This window comes from Pagrus major, chromosome 10 (assembly GCF_040436345.1).
Source record: "Pagrus major chromosome 10, Pma_NU_1.0".
In the NCBI taxonomy this organism is placed as follows: domain Eukaryota; kingdom Metazoa; phylum Chordata; class Actinopteri; order Spariformes; family Sparidae; genus Pagrus; species Pagrus major.
In genome coordinates, this window is record NC_133224.1 from 21,091,325 (window position 1) to 21,108,988 (window position 17,664).

General features: G+C 40.3%; 1 protein-coding gene and 1 non-coding gene across 2 annotated transcripts; both read right to left on the bottom strand.

Moving 5' to 3' along the window:
- Positions 1 to 262: 262 nt before the first annotated feature.
- On the bottom strand, positions 263 to 12,243 carry naa40 (N-alpha-acetyltransferase 40, NatD catalytic subunit). Its single transcript, XM_073475270.1, has 8 exons — positions 11,907 to 12,243; positions 8,672 to 8,767; positions 6,349 to 6,401; positions 6,069 to 6,164; positions 5,697 to 5,855; positions 5,518 to 5,601; positions 4,388 to 4,465; positions 263 to 4,028 (listed from the first exon to the last, which is right to left on the bottom strand). Exons 1-8 carry the CDS (start codon positions 11,910 to 11,912, stop codon positions 3,881 to 3,883), a joined length of 720 nt encoding a protein of 239 aa, XP_073331371.1. The 5' UTR covers positions 11,913 to 12,243; the 3' UTR covers positions 263 to 3,880.
- A 1,570-nt stretch (positions 12,244 to 13,813) lies between these two features.
- trnal-aag (transfer RNA leucine (anticodon AAG)) lies at positions 13,814 to 13,895 on the bottom strand. The gene has a single exon. It is a non-coding gene; the product is annotated as a tRNA-Leu (tRNA).
- Positions 13,896 to 17,664: the final 3,769 nt, after the last annotated feature.

Below are 17,664 nucleotides of genomic sequence, written 5' to 3' on the forward strand. Positions count from 1 at the left end.
AAAGTAAAATAAAAACAAATAAAGTTGTATAAAAAACAGATAATGGTTCCCCCGTAAACATACGATTATTCTATGGAAGCCCACTTATGACAAATGATTTTTTTTTTCAAAACAATAAGTCAAATAACTGACTTACAAAGTCATACTTTCTGACATACTATTTTATTTCTGTTCCCAGACAGAAATGTGCTTCTATATATTCCTCCATTTAGTCCTGCAAGAAGAAAAAGATCATAAATTATAGAAAACACAAGGGCATCTCTTGAAAAGTCAAACAACTTTCCTTTATTTGTAACATACAAATAAAACACTGACAAGGCATAATGACTTTGTTTTCCCTTTCATTGTCGTTTATGGACAGGACTGTAACACTCACTCTCAAACATGGGAGTTTTTCTTTTCACATCATGTTTAAAAAAGTGTTTTCACCTGTAAAAGGCCAAGAAATGAAAATGAAGATGGATCCACAACAGCTTATATATATACATAGAGAAAAAGACCAAGAGGAGGGGATTGTGATTCTGTGATGGTATGTAACCATTGTCTAAAATAAAAGTACTAACTGACTTAAAATAAACTGGTTAAGTTTAGGCTCATTTTCGAACTGAAGATATTTTCACCAAAGCATTTTTACGTCCAATGAGCCTTTTTTTTATTTTCATTTTTTATTTTTTTAAAGACGGCCCACCTGTCTGCACTGAATATAACTGAGCACTGATCTAGAGTCAGTTCAAACTTTGTGTCACTTATTTTCATGTAATTTCACATTTACAAGGCATTCGATTCTTTTCCGCTTTAACTGCAACATATAAAAACTAAAAATCAGTGTTGTCACAAGTTGTGTTAAAAGTAGAATTTAAGATCACGTTCATTAAATACTACGGCATGTAACAAAAACTGACTCTACATCAGAGCTGCGGCCAATCCAATCCAGTGAACAGCTTACTGACAACACGGCTGTTAATGAAACAGATGAGGTTTGATTACGTTTGATTAACCTGAGAGAGAGACTGTCAGTCGGTTGATATACTACCACTATATACAACATCCTCTTAATTGTAACCTATGCCGTACAAAAAATGATTTACTGTACTTATCAGAAGGTAGTCTAGCACTAAAACAAGCAATATGTTGTTAAACTGTTTTTGTTGTTGAGACGTTGTCTCCGGGTGCTGAATATGTTTTTTTTGTCCTGACCCAGTCTGGAAACAGCCAAAAACTTTCACCCCAGGATCTGGACATTTTGTTCTTGTGTAACTCCGATTTTCTCGGTATTTAGGTGTTTCTATGAACGCATCTTCACATTTTAGTCTCCCCAGTTTCACGTACTTTGACCAGGTAATTTATGTACAAAATCTCAAGCTGAGCCTTGATATGACCTCCTAACACACAAAAGACGGAGGAATCTTTACATCTAAAGTAGTGTAAAGTAATGTCTTTTAATTCCTCCAGCCCACAAGTATAATCTGTAAAAGCTGACCACAGTCCTGGAATTAAAGGGTGTTGTGGTCGTTTCTAGATAGGGCTGCTAACCCAGCTGACTCACACTCAAAACGCTCCAAAAATAGCCTGAAGGTTTTATACAAAACAGAAATGGAATCAACCAAGATCGAGGTTGTAAGCAGCCTTTCTAGGTTGACAAGTAACAGTGTCTAAAATCCAAAGTGAAACTCCTACAAGCATCTTCGCTGCAGACGTGCAGCACAACTTTAGCCAAATATTGAACTTTAAGTTTCACACAACTCCCCTTTTCACATAATTCCAACATGCACAGATGTTCATGGGAGATTTGAATGAAATATTAAAGCAACGCTAGTAGACCCACATGAGGATTTTTAGATACGAGTTCGAACAGTAATGCTAAAGCTAAGACGCAGCACTGCTGTTGTGTAATCCTGATTCAGACTACCAGTTTTGTTATTTAAAATTTTCTCATGCAAACTTATGGCAGTGGGCTGGGAAAACAGTTGACAACTGGGAAGAAGGAAGAGGAGGAGGAGGGCTAACCATTAAAAACAACTTCAGCACTCTGCAGTTGCTTCTATCATCCATCCAATCCATGTTCCTTCCTCAAAGTTAACAGCATTCATCAGTTTCAAACAGCCACACAATGAAGTGGTGACCTCAACCAACCCTTATCCATGTTAAATCAATATGATTCGCTCATGCTAACGGAATATAATAAGAGAAGGGATGGAGGATGGTTTAAGTATTTCTTAAATACAGCTAAAGGTAGCGTCAACATCAACTTGTTTATCATTAGTACCTCTCGGAAACGAAGCGAACAAAGAGGCAAGCACGAGGAATGCAATTGTACAGAGGTGACTGAAGAGGATGGCGACAGAGACGGGTCTGCAGTCATTGTCAGCGCCTTAAGGACGTGGAGGGAGGAAGGAGGATGTCATTTTACATTACTGAATCTCCCATTCATATCCGTAAGCATCGAAACAAGAAAAAGATGGTGGGAAGAAAGCGTGACAGCGAACTAAGGACCTCGTGTAGGTTTCAGTTCACGATATGTACCTCTTACAGTTAAAAGGTGCATTATGTAGTTTTGGGGAAGAAATTTTTATCAGAAGAGGAAGCTCTTCATTGACTGATTTTATGCCTAAACAAACTGAAACAAACTCTTTGTTTTCATGACTGAATAAACAAACTGACCTCAAAAAGAACAACACAATTTCATACTGTTTTACTTTGTTTATATGTGGCGGACCCTGCCACCTTTCTAGCTTCAAACAGTGTTCTGGGGACCTTATTTTCCTCTGAGAACAGCTTGTTTATTCACTTATGGAAAAGATAAGTATTAGAGTTTGTATTATTACCTCATTTATATTGTAAATATTAAAATTCTGAGTTTGAATTTCTTCTCCAAAACTACATAGTGCCCCTTTAAAGCAAGTTGAACATCTGAATGAGCAAGAGGGTCATACTGGGATTATTTTCTGGGCTGTATGCAAATTCACGGCAACTGATAATGAGAAAAAGATTGTGGAAAAATGAAAGCAGGGGAGACGACTATACATTGAAGTGGGTCGATGGATAGTGCTAAAATTGTACTGTAATCTTTTAACCATAGAATAAAGAGACAGATGTGGTTCAAAACTGCTGCTAGCTGCAGTGATTTTGTTACAAAATAAATGACAAGCCATATAACTCGCAAAATAACAGTTGATATTGCAGTACAGCAAGGCTTCTCAGACCGTTTTTCTGGGACCAAATCATAAGTACATAATCAGCCTAATCATGGGACCCTGGTCCAGTGAAACAAGCTACTAGTCTCAGTGTGGGGTCCCAAAGAAATCAGGGGCTAGTTTAACAGAAAGCCTAAAAGTCCTAACTGCAGACTTGAGGTACTAAGTTTTTATAAAACAGCCTTATGCAAGAAACTACTATTAAGTCCGGAACCAAAGTTTGAGAAGCGCTGCTCAATGATTCAATACAGTACAGCACGTTAGGAGATGAGAGGATGAGAGCAGGATGGGATGAGGTTCACTGCAGTGGTAGAGAATGTCAGCAATGCTTTAACTTGTTCTTGACTAGGAACTACTAACTGTCATTGTTAACTGGGGTAAGAGAATGAGAGAAGATGGCCTGGACACTGAACCAAGAAGAAGTATTAAAAGAAAAAACAGGAGCTATGTGTGAAAGCTCACACTGCATACTGCTTTCGTAGCAGGAATACACGAAAAAGAAACACGTAAATCTCAATCCATAATGCGACATCAATATCTGTAGCCAGGTATTCCGCCATCGGTTCATCTACAGCCGTTCAAACAGCGTAGCAGGCAGCTCAAGCTTTCACACACAGCCATGAAAAGTTGCTGGCTTTTAACCAATCATCATCATCATCATCATAAAAGGTGGAGCTGAAGCTGGATCAGTGGCAGCAGCCCCCGCAGTGGCCGCCCCCGTGGGTGTGTCCCGCCGAGGCCTCGCCGTGTTTGGTCCGCCGGCTGAGGATCTCGTAAGAGCAGTCGTCGCCGCAGCAACCGGACATGCTTGGCGAGGTCTCATCAATCTCAAACCTAAATGTGTAGAGAGGAAGGGGGGGTTATCAAAACTGAAACGACTTTTTCTGCATCCAGTAGCCTCATTTTAACCACAACAATTTGATTACATGTTACAGACTTTTACTGATATTATATTCACTGACTTCCTGTTTTCAATAAAATACAAAACATTTCTTGGGGAAGCCCATTATGGTCACCATTGTGTTCTTCCTCTTTTCTTCATGTATCAACAGAAATGTTGAAAGCGTGGACATTTCTTAGATCAGCCTGTTCACACAGATTGGTTTAGGTGTTACAGAAATGAAAAGTATTTTTCTAAACTTCTAATTTCTCCCTACTTAAAAAAGTGTCCTTTGTAGAGCCAGTATACTCACTGTAAAGCTTCTCTGAAGAACTGGTAAGCCCCGTGGTTGTGTTTGAAAACTGTCAACATCACTTTCTTCATCTGTGTGCTGGAGAGAAAAAGCAAGAGAGCAGAGAAGAAACAAACAGATTTACTTAAGGTTCACCTGATTGAAAGATGTGACCGATACATTGTCCTTAAAAGGGGCCCTGTGGAGTTTTCCCTTAAAATAAACTGAATTCCTGTTTACATTCAGTGTTTCTCACAAAAACACTGCATGCGTACCCTTGAGGTGTAATGCATTTTCCTTTTCATAAAAAACACCTGTAAAGCCTACATTGTTAACATCCATTTTTGCTTGACTACATACTTCAACTATCGAGACATTAAATAAGCCAAGTTAGATAAGATAGAACTTTATTTATCCTGAAGGAAATTCTTGTGCCAGAGATTTCGCCCAAAAATATTTATAGTACAACCAGTGGGCTCCCTGGGCCAGGGTCACACACTGGGCCCAGTTTTTATGAGAATAAAGACAACAGAGTATTAAATATTAGTGAAATATTCTCTGTCATTATTAAATTAAATTAAAAAAAATAGTTACGACTTATAGTAGCCATTGCAAAATTACAAAATATTTTAATTTACAGCTGTTAGCAGAGAAAAAGAGATGAATCCTTATTCCCTTGTTTGTTTGTCCACACTCTTTGTGGTTAAAAAGGTCCCAAATTTTAAGGGTGAGATTTCAGGTCTAGGTCCTATATCAGTACTGTCCATGATTCAAAACGGCCAATCCACAGAGAAATGTACACAGCCTGTACTCAGAAAATGTGCCTTCAAACAAGCTGACTTGCATAAAACGGTGATGTCACAACTACACAGTCACCGCCCTCAGCAATGCTCACAACACCGGCAGAGCTGATGAAACATGTTGGGCGGAGAGGTATGCTCTGGCCTGTGAGAGCTCACCAATCAGAGCAGACTGGGCTGAATAGAGGTGCTGCAGAAATGACAGTTTGAGAAAAATCATTTTTTTTAACATTAAAGCATGGAAACATTTCCTAGTAGACACCTTAAATAAAAGTATGAACCTGAAAAAGACACGGGGCCTCTAAATCTCACACATCGTCACACGGCCATGATCACAGCTGTAGAGTTTACCTGTTAGCGATGAGCTGTAGTATCTGGATGAGGAACTTCCCGAGTCCTTTCCTCCTCACTCTGCTCTCTAACTGCACCTCATAGCTACAAAGTCAAGAGAAACAATTTAGGTTAGTAACAAGTGAAATACATCTGTTGCTTGAATTTAAATCCACATGCTTGTGAATTGGATGACTTACCAATATAAAACCTCCTCCCCACACTCCACGTCGAACCGGAAGTGAGAGAAGGCCACAGGGGCGGAGTCGCCGTCGCGGGCCAACAGGTACCACGCCCTCTCGTCGTTCATCTCCTCCCTCTTTTCCCTCTCCTTCCATCCCCACTCGCTCTGCTCGTACCTGCGGCACAGCGACAAGAAAATAGGTCGACTCCAACGTGACCGGACGTGCTAATCTTACCCAGGCATTCCTCTATCTCAAAATTGTCTCCTCTGCCTTCCAACCTTACTCTGTAGCTGTTCAATGTAACTCTTTAATTTGCACACAAAGACTTTCTAGCTTGTCTGCACTCATATCTATGTGAGCCCGTCCATTCATCACTCAGTGTCTTACAGTGTCTGCATGTTGGCTCTGGTGAGTTCAAAGGCCCACTCCACAGACAGCGGGTTGAGGGTGGTCACTCTCTTACACTCTATCTGCAGGTTCAGCCTGGAGAGGAAGACAAGTAAACAGGGTCAGTAACGTCAAGAAAGTGGCTGTATGTGTCAGAGGAAGACAAAGAGAAGAATAAGTATAAATACCATCGGCAGACTGACTCTCCCCTCTATGCAACAACTATGTATTTCATGAAACACTGAATAAGTCCTTTGTAGGCGGACAAAGCGATGCATACCCATTTCTGTCGTACTTTTTGAAGGCTGGGAAGGCAGCCAGTGGGTCATCGAGCTGTGAGGAGAAAGGGCAAAATTAGCTTTAGACACTTTCATAACACAGAGTATGAATTATTTTCCCTTCCATGCCCCAGTTTTATCACACTGCCTGCTATTGAAATAAAGCTATTTTAGTTCTCAGAGAAGTTTATTGTGCACAAAAGAAATATGGGTTTGTGGCTTTAGATTTCCCTCTTCTGATTTGATATCAGTGAAAAGAAGTCCTGCTCACGGTCTTGCTTACTGCTTAAATTATTCACAGAAAGTTTCAGTCCTTTATCTGACCGATACCTGATGAAGGTCTGACAGACAGAAAACGTTGTGTTAATGAATTATTCCAGCAGTAGGCAAGACAGTGTGCTGAGTTCTTCTTGTTATCAAGTTGCACCTGTCACACATTCAGCAGTGCAAACATTTGTTGACAGTTAAATGACAGTAAACACAACATCTTAAGATTTTCTAACTGTTGGTTTGACTTAGCAAGAAGTCTGAAGACTTCCACAGGGAATCTGGAAAATTTGAGTGGCATTTTCGACTGTTTTCTTGCATTTCACAGACAAAACAATTCATTAAAATAACAGGCAGATTAATCGTTAATGAAAATGGGATGGTTAGGCTACACTGCTTCATTTTCAAATCAAACCCTTCTTCTTTAACTTGTGAATGCAGTAAATCTCCCAAAAATAGACAGTAAATGCGACTCTACTTCTAACCTAAGCATCCCTCAGGCTCCACAACAGGCTCTGGAGCCTTAATAGGCCAAAGGGGGCCCATACAGGCAGGAAAATTGCAGGGCTATTAGTGTTATAGCCCTATTAGTTACCAACACAATCAGCTTTTTCTTGGCAATGAACATGTATCTCGATTTAATACCCCTCTTCTTGCAAAGATAGACACTGGGCCCCTGGGCACAGGCATGTCAACAATGCAGCTGTATAATACAAATAAATACCAGTTCAGACTACAGCAGATATTTAAAGATCAGAACAAAAAATAAACAACTTCGGGACATTCCTACTACTGAATGAGCCATTTTTATAACGAGAAATGGTGCTCTTGTTTTGGGGGCCCCCTGACCTCTTGGGCCCCTGAGCCTGTTCAAGAATACAGCCGTACCTCTCCTCCATTTTAAGGCCAAAAAGAAGAAGAAGCAGATCACGTTATAATGGGTTGTTTTTGAAGCAGTGAATACGCTACTTGTTCATGTGAAACAACAGGCTAAGTCAAGATTCATTACTGTTGGCGAGAGCACAAACAGAAATAAATGTACTTTGGGAGAATTTCTTGCATTCCTTCTCTGTTGGCACATCAACAGTGGAAAGGGGCGGGAGAGAGAGAGAGAACAGCATGTAACACAGAGTGGCCCATTTCGGGACAAAGTGACACAGAAAAGTAATAAGAGTGGGCAGTCCTCTTCAGAGATAGTTTGTAGCCGCTACAGCTCAGCTCAAGGCCAGTATGTGTTAGCTTTGTTCCTCCAGTCTTCAACAAGGTTTGCTAATGCTCTACCCCACCTCCATGCTCAAGGAGCCGTCTGTTGTGTGTCCTGATACATGGGTAGGGTTTAATAATGCTGATTCATTATGCATAAAGAAACATATGGTACTGAATTTGGCTTCTCCGGTCATGTGAATATCAATTACGGGCATATTTAGGGCGAGGAGGGAATCCCCAGCTTCTGGTTGCATTACATGGCAATCACAGCTCACAGTGGAGATGTTAATGGCTGTTCTTGATGCAATCTGAACCCACAGGAAGGCCTGAAACAGCACATAAAGGGCCAAGTGGTGGATGCTCTAATGTGAAGCACTTAACAGTCTCAAAAGTGCATTTATTTTTAACATCAGTGCCAACTATCAGAACAGCAAATGTTGCTAGTTTTGCAGTTAGCAAGCGGCTAACGCGTCAACCGTGTGTTTGAAAAGTATCAGTATTGAGAAGTTACATTATTAATCCTTGCCAGAAATCGTAATAACAGAAATTGGGTGTTTGATTTTGAAATTTCCAATGGTCCTTGAATTAATCATGTGCAAGAATGCCTTCACATAGGAAAAAAAAAACATAGCCAAGCTAAAAATAGTGAGCTAAACCGTTATTCTAGACGTCTCATTAAAAAGTTTGTCAAAAAAGAAATGTTTTGCACCAACCATATCCTGTAAAAACATTAAATTCCACGCTCCTCAAATGTCCCACACTCGACCTTTAAATAATTTCAATTCCATCTCCTCAAAAGGCCTTCATGTAGCCCAGCGCCAAGGCCAATGACAGCTACTTCACTGATATTACCTTATTGGCTGCGTCCACCTTGGCACAGACGGCATCCATGGCTGCCCTCTCCTCCAGACGCCGGGCCTTCTTCTCCTTTGCTCTGTTGGACTTCCTCTGGACACAGGAAATGAAGGAAGGGATGAGTAGAGGAATGTAGGAGAGAAAGGCAGAGATAAGGGAACAGATGAGACGGACAGTATGGAAAAGAGGAGAATCGAAAGAGTGAAATAAATCAAACGTGTTAAAATATTTTTATAATCCTCACATTCATTTTTTACCCAGCAAGAAACAAAGACCTGTCTGATCTATTCGTTAACCAAGATGGTTTGCATTTGTGTCACTTAATCAATCCCCTTCTCCGTTTCATGATCAATTACACACCTACACTGATCCGCTTCATCTTGATATCCACTGTGGGGCTCTAAGCATAATTTAGTGTTTGTTGGCAGGTTACATACGACGCCATTCTTCATTGTGCCTTCAACTAAATCGATTCAAGACATGCAAGTGTGTAGTCTCATGTTGTAACATGAAAAGGAATTGCAGCCTTTTGGTACAAACACACAAGACGAGCAAGCTTGTCAGATAACAAGACTTCCCCATGAGGCCTGGTGCAGAGATCAAAGAGCTCAACAGCCCAGGCATGGACCACACGGCGCTTTTGGCCAATGCACAAAAATTCCACATGCTATAATTAGCTAATTCAGGTTTCATTTAGTTCACTCAGCAACTGTCTGCGATTAAATAAGAAAGCATGTTGTTCTCAAGTCAACACCGTTTATGTACTGTACAGTCCTTGTCAGAGCCATATTAGCAGGCTGAATTTAAAGGGCAAGTTCACCCCAAAATCAAAAATACATATTTTTAATCTTACATGTAGAGCTTTTGTTGTAAGTTGCCAAGTTTTGGAGATATCAGCTTTCTCTTAAGCTTTCAATTAAAACAGAACTAGATGACACTCGGCTTGTGGTCATGAAGTCGGGCTATGTGGATGTGCTCTGAGTTTACAAGTAGGACTTTACAAGTAGGACTTTAAGTGGTGTTTCATTGCACTTTATCCTAATAAGAGGTCGGGTATTTCTCCAACTTCTTCCGAGATTGGAGTAGTATGGAGCGCAGCGTTAGTTAGCTTAATTAGCATGCCTCTTGTCCATGAGTTGATGGCTGATATCTCCAAAACTTGGCACCTCAACCCAAAACAATCTAAATGGATAAAGCACTACAGGCAAGAGGAAAATATGTATTCTGGACTGGGGGTGAACTGTTCCTGTCGGGGGGATTTATAAATAAATAAATGGAAGATCAGTTGCACCTGATTTTACCTGCCTTTTTAAAGTTCTTTTAATTTACCTCAGTACTTATAGGCCTTTAAAATATAAAAACCTTGTAATATTCTGAGTTTCTGCGTGTACGGACATCACAGTCAGCCACATTTTAATCACACACAAAAGTGAAAACACAGACTCAATGACACAAGAACAGAACAAACTAGTACAGCCAGAAACATCAAGGCAACACAAACACAAGAGTCAGTCATGCAGAGCCAACAGTTGCACTTACACTGCTATAGAAAAACTACTTTATCACTATTATAAACAGTCATCCTGCCAATACAAGCAATTGTAGCACATTCGTATTCATATCAGTGGCTATTATGAGCACCAGTTGTGTTTATATCGCTGATGTTGCACATTGCTCTCCGTGTGGGACTATAGTATTGGGAAAATTCTCTGATACTGATACTGTAAATTAGCCGGCTCTTGGCTTGATGTCCAATGCTGGTATCAGCAATGGTGCAGCCATAATTCACACAAATGACTCTGACTGCAGAGAGAAAACACACTGCAACAGATGCTTTAAGTGTTTTTCAACCATTATTGTGGTTATTAGGCGTCATTAACTACTGACACGTGTAATTTATAGAGATATCGAGAAGTAGCTTGACACTTAGATTTCACATCAGGGTTTCTAGCAGTACTATTTCTTGTGATTAACTCCTGTATAGTGGTACTAGAGGGATTAGTTTGAGAATAATCTGCCACCATTTTGTTAACACATTAATCATTTAAGTCATTAAGCGAGGAAAGGAACAGAACTTTCTCCTTTTGGCTTCCTCAAATGTGAGGATTAGCTTCTCGGTTCTCTTTTGTATAATCTAATATCAGACATATTTGGGTTTTGGACTTCAGAAGCTATCTGAAGACATTCACTATTGAAATCCTGATGGGCACGGTTTTATAGATCATTAAAAAATAAAATATCCATTAGTCGTACTGCCTGTATATCATTTCAAACGCAGCAAAAAAAAAAAAAAAGGGATTGGCCATCACCATCCTGGGAAGCCACTTGCATTTACAAGGCAATAAGGTTTTAAGTGGCATGTTAACAGTGCAGAAATGGTGCATTGATAGCTGGGGACAAACAAGTAGGAATAACTTCATTAGATCCAGACCTGAAGAGAAGAGGGAACAATTAGGGGAAGGAATGCAGTGAATTGCCAACTTTAGCTCAGGGCATTAACTCTGTACCAAGCACAGAGAGGCTGCAGACTGAGCTGGGGCAGTGAAAACACGTGGATTGGTTTATCTGGAGTGAAAGTGCAGTATAAACTCACGTCTGCTGCCTACACGGACTAGCCAAAGTTATGGCAACTAACTCAGCTTTGTAGCATGAGTGCAGGCCCGGGCTGCTGCTACTGCTTGCTGAGAAGTTCATTGTCCACATGCAACAAGCCTGAATTTATCATAACCATGTGGTCCGAGACAGATCACCGTGGCTTGCTCGGTAATTGTACACACATTAGTGATTTGCAGTACTTGCTAGCATAGCGAAGCGCTCGTCATTAACATGGCATTCCTAAGTGGCTAACGCAGCTAGCCGGCTAACAATGGCACAACACACACCAGGAGAAGTTAACTGTGCGTAGCGACAAGGACAATGCGGTAATAACGCTGAAAATACCATCCACAGCTGCGTGGGAGCGTGGGCTAACGATATTGTGCTATGTAGGCTGTGTGGAGGCAGCTAAGCGGCTAACGCAGCCAAAACGAGCCTCGGTGCCAACCAACACCTTTGACTAACGTTACATCCATCCACCATGGTCTCTCTTCCTCTCCCCGTCCTCCCTCCTTCCTTCTTTCTTTCTTTCTCTCCTCTCACCATCACGCATTTTTTTTTTACCATAAGCCACAAACATCCACCTTTCATTGTATCAGCTCGCAGCGAGACACAAAGCAAAACATGTCCAACTCACCCCCATTTTTTCCGCTGTTTAATCGATCTCCCCTGGAGAAACACACCTCTATTGTCCCCGTGCTTACTGTTGCTGAGTTATTAGTATCGTGACTACAGACAGAGAGAAGGGGGCCAGATTAATATGACAATGATAGATAGTGTGCTAACGAGGCTAGCAGGCTACAGCACCGACTGATGGCTGTGACAGAAGCGGCGGCTAGACGCGGATTTGATGAAAACGTCAATGAAAAACTGGCAGTTTTTTTTCTCTTTAAACCGGATTGGCGCCAAGACTGCGAGGCTGAATTGATCACAGGTCCCTTCCTTGCCCTTTTCTTTGCTCTCGTCTCCGTCGTCCAACCATGCTGCATTCACGTGCTCTTCACGAGCTCCGACTTCTGAGGTCCCTGTGAGTCTCAAATGGATTGTTCAACACTTTGTCCAAAACGTTGGCAAAAGTAAAACATCTCTGAAATAATAACTTTTGTGCAAATGGTTTTATGACATTTGGGATTTTTTACGAAATGTGTACCTTGTTTTTGTGATGAAGTTTACATCCAACATTTTTGTAGTAATTTTTAAAGGTGCATTATGTAGTTTTGGGGATGAAATAAACAAACTTTCTTCGTTTTAATGACTGAATAAACAAACTGACCTTAAAGGACGACACAGTTTCATACAAACATTTACTTTGTTTATATGTGGCGGACCCTGCCACCTTTCTAGCTTCAAACAGTGTTCTGGGGACCTTATTTTCCTCTGAGAACAGCTTGTTTATTCAGTTATGGCAAAGATAAATATGTCTGAGTTCGTACTGTTACGTCATTTATATTGTAAATCTCAAAAATCAGAGATTTCCTCTCTCAAACTGCACAGTGCCCCTTTAAAGTAATATGTTTCTTTTTACAAATCAAAGTTCAATAAATTTGTGTAGAGTAACTCCATATATCTACATTAAAGGTAAAAGTCTGCACCCTGCACTCAAAATGTAAATAAGTAAAAGAATTTATGGATTATCAGATACATGTAACTAAAGGTGCACTATGTAGTTTTGGAATAGAAATTCAAGGTCGGAAAGTTTATAGGCCTATTTACAGTATTAATTAGGTAATAATACAAACTTGGAGATAGTCATTGGTAACTGAATAAGGCCCACAGAAAATGGTCTGAGGCTAGAGAGTTGGCTACTGAGAAGGGTCCTGCAAATATAAACAGAGTAAAACTGAAATAAAATAGTAAGTAAAAGTAAAGTAAAATTGAAATTGTTTCGTCGTTTGAGGACTGTCATGAAATTCAATCAGTAAAGATTTTTCTCTTCTCTCTATTTTCTTAAAATATGTCTTCCCCAAAATGACATAGTGTATCTTTAAAGTATAAAAAGAGAACATGTCCATAATGCAGCCCACTCTGTGGCCCTCTGTGACTCCTCCTGCAAAGTAAAATAAAAGTTCAAAGCAGCGGAAAATGAAGAAACTCAAGTACCCTAAAATTGTACTTCCCACAGACTATATTGTGATTACAACAGCTGAGTAAATATAGACTTGTGTAAAGAGACTATTTTATACACCAAGTTGCACATTTTTTTGTATGGTTGCATGGTATAAAACAACAAAGCCCTGAAAATTATTTTAAGATTTAAAAACTATATTTTTACTAAGTTAATATATTCCAAATCATAAAATGCACCTCTAAACTTAACCATTATTTGTAGACATCGCTCTAAATTAAACAAACCAGATACTTAACAATTACTTTTCAGAAGAATTTACTTTGATTGCATGATTATCTAATCCACCATGCAGTACTTCTGGTTACGTATCAGCAGTCAAACCAATCTCTGTAAGAGAGATGTAAGACTCTTTATTAATAATACCAGATAATTTGGTATGGAAATCATAGATACAATGTTTCCATACAAAAGCTTTCTGGCAGCGGTGGGATTCGAACCCACGCCCCCGAAGAGACTGGAGCCTTAATCCAGCGCCTTAGACCGCTCGGCCACGCTACCATGTGGAACGCGATCGCTATGCCAAGTTCCTCGTTGTCATAATTCCGACAGCATTTGAAAGCACCACTACTTTAGCGCGAATATGGTTTCCTTGTTTGGAAAGTGACGACAGACCGTCAGAGGGCTGGACAGGGTCAGGGAGCGCAGCACGCTGCACGCTGTAGTCCAAACTTTGGATCTTATTTTCCTTTATATTCCGTGATGATCATGTTTTAAATATTATCATGAATCCTTTAAATCGAGCAACAGGAATGCAGGCAGTTGGGAGGAACACATTATACGTAACACAATTACAATAATTGGATTACAACAACTCAGTGAGCATTTAAAACCCATTAGGCTACACCAGTATTTATTATGGCCTATTGCACCATGATCTCTATTGGTCTGCTATAATGTAAATCTCACGTGTATATCAGTCAACTACAGTAGAGTAGGCCTGTGTTAAAACTGGGATGTATTTATCTTAATATTTCTTTCATACTTCGATCTTATGTGCGTTTATGTTAACTATCTACTTTACTGTACTAATTTGTGATGTAACTGTGGCAGATTTCAGTTCCTGAGGTTTTAACATTTTAAAAGCATCATCTGTGAAACATTTTACTCAGGTTTTGTTGTTGTTGTTGTTGTTGTTGTTGTTGTTGTTTTGGGTTTTGGGTTCACACTCAAACATGGATCACCGTGTGATGGAAAGTTAGTTTAGAAAAAAAAACCACACGCACATCGTGAAATCAGATCCTGGTGGATTCGTATCATCTGGGTAGCAGTACATCACAGTGGCCACTAGGTGGCGACATGGGGCTTACAATCACTCTATTCATATCGCAGCCTTTCCAAAGTCTCCCAAACCTAAAATTAAGCTGCAGACAGCATAACAGATGAGTAGCTATAGAAAACATAGGCTTTTATTTCAGATTTTACTGCCTCGGCTACTATTTTGGGCTTTCTGTTACCCTTGAAACCGGCTCCGAGAGGCTGAACTGTGATTGGCTGGTGAAGCAAACCACACACTGTGGTATATCCCCTTCAGCCTGCAGCATAGAAGATGCTGCTGCACGTTCTTTGATTAGGGCCGACAGAAACCACAAAAATGTAGAGGAAAATTATATCAAAGTCACACTATAGGCCCCTGTCAGAACATTATAGGAGCTAAAGGAGATAAAGGGATACCACCAAGGTCAGACAGGCAAAACTCACGAGTGAGTACAGAAACACACTGCTTATTTTCTCAAAATCTAAGGAAACAGTGAGCAACATCCATCCATTCCAATGTATTATTATTATATGTTGAGTCAATATAGTCTGATTTATTACAGGAGACAGAATAACCAAGAAGTTACCCATAACTTTATATGTCACTGAATAAACACTTTAAACACAGGTTTATGTTTAATTGTGCATTCATTTAATTTAATCAGACTAAGTTATTTAATCACATTGACTCAACATGATAGGAAAAAGAAGCATTAAGGTGTTGAGGTCGTGGATACTCTTTAAAATCTCAAAAAACATACACTTAACATCATTTTATTCTTTGATGCTTCCCGACGTTGCCTTATTTGTGAAATACAGTGAATTTCATCTGCTCTACAAGTGAGATTGATGTAGACCAGGGCTGCCCAAAGTGGGGCCTGTGGGCGAAAGTTGGCCCGCCGTAAGCTTTAATTTGGTCCGCATATGTTTCTAGCAAAATATATAAAAAATAATCAGAAATAATAAGTATAAATCGCTGTTTATGCTGTGTTTTGTGAGGTGAAATCTCTTTGGGTGTGTAGAATCCCTGATTATTAATAATCTTTTATAATCTGAGCATGGCGGCAGAGTGACACTCACTGGGAATTTGGGATCTTGGTACCATTTTGCATTTTAACAATACAATTCAATAGGTATTTGCTTTTGGCCCGTTGTCCACATTACTTTTCAGTTTTTACCATCAAAAGGAAAAAGTTTGGGCACCCCTGGTGTGGACATTATACATCTATGAGGATTTATGTTATTGGAGTATTGTTCATAATGCATCTAACAGAGAGATTGACCTCTCTGAGGTGTAAGTGACCTCAAATATGAATACTAACACTGTGTGGGATAATAGACTTGTCAGTTTCTTTGTGTGTTGATGGTGTTTTGGCAAACAAAAACATATTTCTTCATGCGTAGCAACCTGAAATATTTCCTTATTAGGCTTCATGGCCATGTCTTTTGGCCTATTGTATCACATTTGATCATATTTAACTGTAATAAATTAATATTATTTATACACATACTGCAGTGGAGTCTGTGCCACCAGCATAAAGGGTTAAACATTACTCTGTGGATCGCTGACTGTGACATAGCGTTCTTGGTTTGGTGGGAAATGAGATCTCCACAATCCACTTTTTCATAATGCAAATAAAGGCACTTGTATAGGGGGCTCTCTCTCTGTCTCACACACACAGCAGCACACACACAGCAGTCCTCCCCAGCACCCAGATGGCCCGGTCTCCAGACCCCGCCTACAGTCTTTTGTCTTCAGGGAATCTGTCTCTCGGCTGTCGGCAGAAAAACTATTTATTTCATGTGTCAGTAGGGGGCGCGACGAAGCTCTGAGAGTCTACACAGAGGCCTGATGCTTATTGTTAGAAGTCTCTGTTTGTCTGCACACAGCAGAGACGTTCTGACAAACATCCACATATCATTGTGGAGTTGAGATATGACTCTCTGTCCTACAATCTACACGTCTCTCTGTCTGTACTAAGTATTTAAGACTTACTGTACATTGTGTCTGGTGTGTGTGTGCTTGCAGGAGGGGATAATGAAATTCAGGCTGGCCCCCTCCCACCTCCACCCACACATATACTGGTATATGCACACACACACACACACACACACACACACACACACACACACACACACACACGCATATACATGTTCTCTTGTAGACGAAAGATAGGCACACGGACAAATAGAAGAGGAGATGAAGAGGAAAGAATGGTGGGGGCAGATGATTATGAAGAGATTGGAGAGAATGAGGAAGAGGAGGACAGAGGAGGGAGGAGGGAGGGAGGGAGGGAGCGAGGAGAGGAGGAGAGGGGAGGAGGACGAGAGAGGGAATCAACAGATGCAGTGTGGAAAGGAGCAGAGGAGAATGGTGGATGAGGAAGAGGCCTCTCTCAACACAGCGCAGCCCTGCAGCACAGAATCACAACATGTAGACTGGACACCCGCCCTACATGGGCATTCTGCTGAGGTGAAGTGACTGCACAGTGTGACTACACATGGAGAGAATATGTCTGGTATCTGTCTCCTGCAGTGGGGCTTTCCATGCCTGTGCAATAATAGGAAGTGATTTTTAATTATGACTTCAAAAGTATTGATATGCAGGAGGGTTTTTTGTCCCTAGGATCTCAGGGTGGTGATGTCAGTCAGGAGTCGTTGCATAAAAATGTAAATATTTCAACAACTCCTCGCCAGAATACCGTTGAAGTTGTTTTGAATATTTACAATATCAACGCTGAAAGATGATCTGTAACGATCTGGGTGACCTTCCATGAGCTCCACCTTCAGGACAAAAGATGACACTTCGGTGCCACAAGGCGCTGCACCTTGAAAACTAAACGTTGGATTGTCATGCAGTGTTCAGGCAATATTCTAAATAAATATTTAAATAATAGATATTTACATATCTTAATATTTTACACTCTGTACACCAACCTCAGGTCAAAATGTAAACTTTGCACACAAAGTATTTCATAATCCAACTGGCAGATTACCCTGGAATTTGTCAGTA

Excerpts from the sequence above, each read along its gene's own strand:
- naa40 (XM_073475270.1), bottom strand. Across the intron at positions 6,165-6,348 it reads AAAAAGTACGACAGAAATGG|GCTGAACCTGCAGATAGAGT; the intron begins GTATGCATCGCT and ends CTTCCTCTCCAG. Across the intron at positions 4,466-5,517 it reads CTACAGCTCATCGCTAACAG|CACACAGATGAAGAAAGTGA; the intron begins GTAAACTCTACA and ends TTTTCTCTCCAG.